This window comes from Eimeria acervulina, genomic scaffold, assembly GCF_000499425.1.
Source record: "Eimeria acervulina Houghton genomic scaffold, Eah_scaff1200, whole genome shotgun sequence".
In the NCBI taxonomy this organism is placed as follows: Eukaryota; Apicomplexa; class Conoidasida; order Eucoccidiorida; family Eimeriidae; genus Eimeria; species Eimeria acervulina.
In genome coordinates, this window is record NW_013550335.1 from 1 (window position 1) to 4,984 (window position 4,984).

Below are 4,984 nucleotides of genomic sequence, written 5' to 3' on the forward strand. Positions count from 1 at the left end.
TATATATATATATATATGTATATATATATATATATATATTTATATTTATATGTGTAATATCCCTATATACCTACATCTATGTAGATATGTACGTATGTGTATAAGATACTGTATTAAATATATAAATATAAATATAGATGTATATATATAAATATATGTAATGCCTCTATATATCTATATCTATGTAGATATAGATATGTGCAGCCAACTGAAGCAGCTGCAGAAAACACCACCTGCAGCAGCAGCCCGAGCAGCAGCAGCAGCAGCAGCAGCAGCAACAGCAACACAAACAGCAACAGCAGCAGCAGCAGCAGCAGCACGAACAGCAACAACAGCAGCAACGAAAACAAAGAAATGAAGTGTTTTCCTGCTGTCATCGCTGCAGCAGCCCCTGCTGCTCAAGCCGGTTCAGCATTTGCTGCTGCAGCCGCGGGAGCAGCAGCAACATGCTGCAGTTTTGCTGCTGCTGGCACCACTGCAGCTGTTCTGCTGCAGGGCGCGAGCAAACATCGACAATAATATCGAAATCCTTTTCCTCTACGTCTAGAGGTGATAAGCACACACTACCTGCTGCTGTTGCTGCTGCTGCTGTTGCTGCTGCTGCTGCGGTACACGAAGCAGCAACAGGAACAGGCGCTGCAGCAGTGCCGTCAGGCGCAGCAGCAGCAGCAGCAGCAGCAGCTTTTTCGTGTTGGGTGTTTGCTTCTCTAATGATATCTCTGAGGGCCTCCGACATCGCTACAAGGGGCCCCGCAGCAAAGCAGCGCTCAGGTGTATCGGCAGGTAGAGGTAGCAGCGCAAATGCAGCAGCAGCATCCGAAATAGTTTGGCTTAGAATATGCCTCCATAGCTGCTGCTGCAGCAGCGGAGGAATGCTGCCGCCTCCAGCACAGCGCAGCTTCCAGTAGACATCTCGCAGCAAACTCTGCTGCTGTCTGATAGCTGCAGCAAACGCAGGAGGTATGCAATCTGCTGCTGCTGCTGCTGTTGCTCCAGCAGCAGCAGCAGCAGCAGGAGGAGGACACCATTCGGCTCCTGTATCTTTAGCTGCACGCTGCATAGCAGCAGCAAAAGCACCGCTGCAGCAAACATCAGCAGCAGCAATTCGATAGACAAGAGAACGGAGGTCTTCCAGCGCCCGCCCGCATGCAGCAACAGCCTCCACGAGTTGCTGCTGCTCTGCAGCAGACAAGCAGCTCAGTACACCCTGTACTGGCTGCTGCTGCTGCTGTTGCTGTTGCTGTTGCTGGTGGTAAAGGTTGGAGACGTGTGCAGTAGCTGCTGCTGCTCCTGCTGCTTGTGATTCTGCTGCAGGTGCAGTTGCTGCTGCTGCTGCTGCTGCTGCATTGGGGAGGCCTTGCTGCTGCAGCTGCAGCGCGAGAGCTGTTAGAACCTCAGCAGCAGATTCAACAGCAGCAACTTTCTCAGGCATTGCCCAAAGCGCACCTGGGCTATTCTGTCTACTCATAGGTTGCACGAGTTCGAGCAGCAGCAGCGGCTGCAGCTGCTGCTGCTGCTGCTGCTGCAGTTGCTGCTGCAGTCTAGTGCTGCTCCCCCGCATATCGCTCCCACCACCACCACCGCTGCTGCTGCTGCTGCTGCTGCTGCTGATAGCTTGCTTCAGCTGCTTGTACAGAGGCCAGAGGTCCTTCTCTGTTTGTCGCAGCAGCCAGCAAAAGTCAGGGAGCCGCTTCTTAATAATATCTAAATCTCCAAGCAGCAGCAGCGGGTGTGCATGCGGATTCATCTCCTGGTATCTGGAGTTTGCTGCTGCTGCTGCTGCTGCTGTTGTTGCTGCTGCTGCTGCTGCATTAGAGTTCTGCTGCTTGCCGCTGTTCATTCGAATCATGTGCGGTTTGCTGCTGCTGCTGCTGCTCTCCCCGTCTTCACCCCAGGATATTGCTGCTGGTTGCAGACCTGCCAATACACCGCAAACCCCCGGTGGCAGCGCTGCTGCAGCAACAGCAGCAATGTATAGCCGCACGAGCCGCAGCATCGAGTGCACCGCTGCTGCTGCTGCTGCCGGTGCTGCAGCTGCAGGAGCAGCAGCAGCAGCTGCTGCAGCAGCAGCAACACCCCAATATCCCTCTAGGCCCTCAACAACAGCAGCTGTTGCAGCAACAACAACAGGAGGCCGCCGCATATTCGCAGCTGCGCCTGCAGCACTCAGCTCCAAATCTATTGCTGCCAGCTCAGCAGCAACAGAAGACTCCCTCTGCTGCTGCTGCAGCTGTAGCTGCAGCAGCTGCTGCTGCTTCTCCCGCTGTTGCAAAGAAAGCCCGCATTCTGCTGCTGCTGTTGCTGCTGCTGCTGCTGCTGCTGCAGCAAAAGGTCTCCCCGGTTGCCAGCGGGCGAAGGGGTTTTGAAAAGTAAACGACTGCACTTCTTCTCCGCACCGGCTGCATATCTTTGCTGCTGCTGCTGCTGCTGCTGTTGCTGCTGCTGCTGCTGCTGCTGCTGCTTCTTCTGCACTTGCACCGCTGCACGCACTCCACTGCTGCGATATCAAGCAGGGAGAATTGCGCAGCAGCAGCAGAGGCAGGCGGCCTCCAACAGGGCGTCTCTGCCAGGTCTCTTGCTGCAGCTGCTGCAGCAACTTCGACAAAGACGTCTCCTCCAGCTGCTGCAGAGCACCCTCCACACGCAGCTGCAGCAACTCTGACAACTTGCTGCTGCTGCTGCTGCTGCTGGTCTTCTGGCATGGCGCCGAGGCCTCCAGATCCATTCCTGCTGCTGCTGCAGCTGCTGCTGCTGCTGCTGCATCTGCGGCCTCTGCTGCTTCTGCTGCATCTTCATGAGCTCGCGCTGCTGCTTCCCAGCCTTTGGGTGTGGCTGCTGCTGTTTCACGTTTCACTGTGTCTGCTGCAGCAGCAGCAGCAACAGCAGCAGCAGCAGCAGCAGCAAGACGGCTCTCTTGCTGCTCGTCTCTCGCCTCAACGAAGGCCTCACCTGCTGCTTTGAAGTGCTGCACTGCGACTATCAAAGAGACAAAATCAGCAGCAGCAGCAGCAGAACCTAAGCTGAAAGGAACAGCCGCCAGCACCTCCAGCAGCTGCTGCTGCAGCCGCTGCCACAGACTCTCCCGCTGCTGCAGCAGCTGCTGCCGCACCTGCAGCAGGAACAGACCGAGCCGCAGCAACGAAGGCAGCTTTCTAAGCCTCCCCCTTGCAGCTGCAGCAAGTTCATGCACCGTAGGCCGCTCCATTTCCCGTTTGCTGCAGCAGCAATTGCTGCTGCTGTTGTTGCTGCTGTTGCTGCTGCTGTTGCTGCTGGGTGTGGAGACCAGCGACCGGGGAAAAAGGTCGGTGTGGCGCTCATCGTTGAAATCCCCGTGCTGCTGCTGCTGCTGCTGCTGCTGCTGTTGCTGCTGCAGCTGCTGCAGCAGCAGCTGCTGCTGTTGCTGCTGCTTGCTGATCCATTGCTGCAGCACGCTCAACCCCTCCTTTGCCTGCCACCGGCACAGCGCCTCTGTCCCTAGCAGACAGTCGAAAAGAACTCCTAATACACTCATTATACAGGAGACGCCATCAGCAGCAGCAACAGCAGCAGCTAATTCTGCTGCAGAGCGCATGCTCAGCAGGTCGGCAGCAGCACCACCGCCAGCAGCAAAAGCAGCAGCAGCAGCAGCAGCACTAGCAGCACATGCGCCTTGCTCCGGCAGCAGCAGCAAACGCGTTCGAAGGATGCCCGCTCCATCTACCTCAGCTTCCGCAAAGGCAGCAGCATCAGCAGGTACAAACGCAAACAGCACTTGTCGTGTTGCTGCTGCTGCTGCTGCTGCTGCTGCTGCAGACACTGCAGCCCCCACAGAGAACGACGGCGGCAGCAGCGAATATGCCGCAAGAGCTTCCAAATACAGACCCCACGTGTCTTCTCCTGCTGCTGCTGCTCCTGCTGCTGCTCCTGCTGCTGCCGGTAGCCCAGCATCTCCTGCTGCTGCTGCTGCTGCTGCTGCTGTTGCTGCTGCTGCAGTTGGCGCCTGCTGCGCTGCTGCTGCAGCAAACCAGGGCCTCCTCCAGCCGCAGCCGCACGGGGGAGGTGGCAGAGAGCGCGCAGCAGTTTGCAGCACACAACTCAAAACTGCTTTTAAACTCTTCAGCAGCCGCTTTTGCTGAACAACCAACAACACTAACTAAAAGGGTTTAGGGTTTAGGGTTTAGGGTTTACAGTCTATCTCGGGTTTAAGGTTTAGGGTTTAGCGTCCAGCGCTTACTGTTTAGGGTTTAGGGTTTAGTGCTCAGAGTCTAGAGCTTTCTGTTTAGGGTCTGCACTTTAGGGTTTAGGGTTTCGGGTTTAGGGTTTAGAGTTTACAGTCTAGGGCTTAGAGTATGGGGTTTAGGGTTTGGTGTTCAGCTAGTGATTCAGAGTTTAGTGTTTAGGGCTTAGAGTTTAGGGTTTAGGTTTAGGGTTTAAGGTTTAGGGTTTAGTGTTTAGGGTTTAGGGTTTAGGGTTTAGGGTTTACTTTTTGATTGTTGTTGTGCACATATCGCTGAATATTTTGGCCTAAGTTTGTCTGGGAGTTTTGCGTAGATAACGAAGACAGCGCAGCTGCCTCCATAAGCAGTGCGGCCTGCAGCGGCAGCTGCGCTGCTGCTGCTGCACTGCTGCTGCTGCTGCTGCTGCTGTTGCTGCGGCTATTGCTGCTGTTGCTGCTGTTGTTGTTGCTGCAGCTCTCTGCAGCGAGGACTACCGCTTCGAGCTGCTGCAGCCGCAGCAGCAGCAGCAGCTCTTCCTGCAGCTTCTGCTTTTGCTGCTGCTTCTCAACAATATATAAAGGAGGCAGCAAACGGCAACGCCGAATTGAAGACAAACAAAGACGAACGGAAGAAGAAGCCACGCGAAGACGCTCCAGAGAATGCCGCAACTCGCTGCAAACAAATGCACGCATATATATATATATATGCATATATATATATATATGTATAGATCTACATATATATATATATATATATATATATATATATATATATATATATATATATAT

The 4,984-nt window shown here is 54.3% G+C and overlaps 1 protein-coding gene across 1 annotated transcript in view; it reads right to left on the bottom strand.

Annotated features, from left to right (window-relative positions):
* Positions 1-373: 373 nt before the first annotated feature.
* Positions 374-4,984, bottom strand: part of EAH_00056960 (hypothetical protein, conserved) — a gene marked incomplete at both ends in the record, with an annotated part of 6,029 nt that continues 1,418 nt past the window's right edge. The window contains 2 exons of the mRNA XM_013397455.1: positions 374-4,111; positions 4,463-4,846. Coding sequence (XP_013252909.1) covers positions 374-4,111; positions 4,463-4,846 — 4,122 coding nt within the window. The remainder of the gene's footprint in view (positions 4,112-4,462; positions 4,847-4,984) is intronic.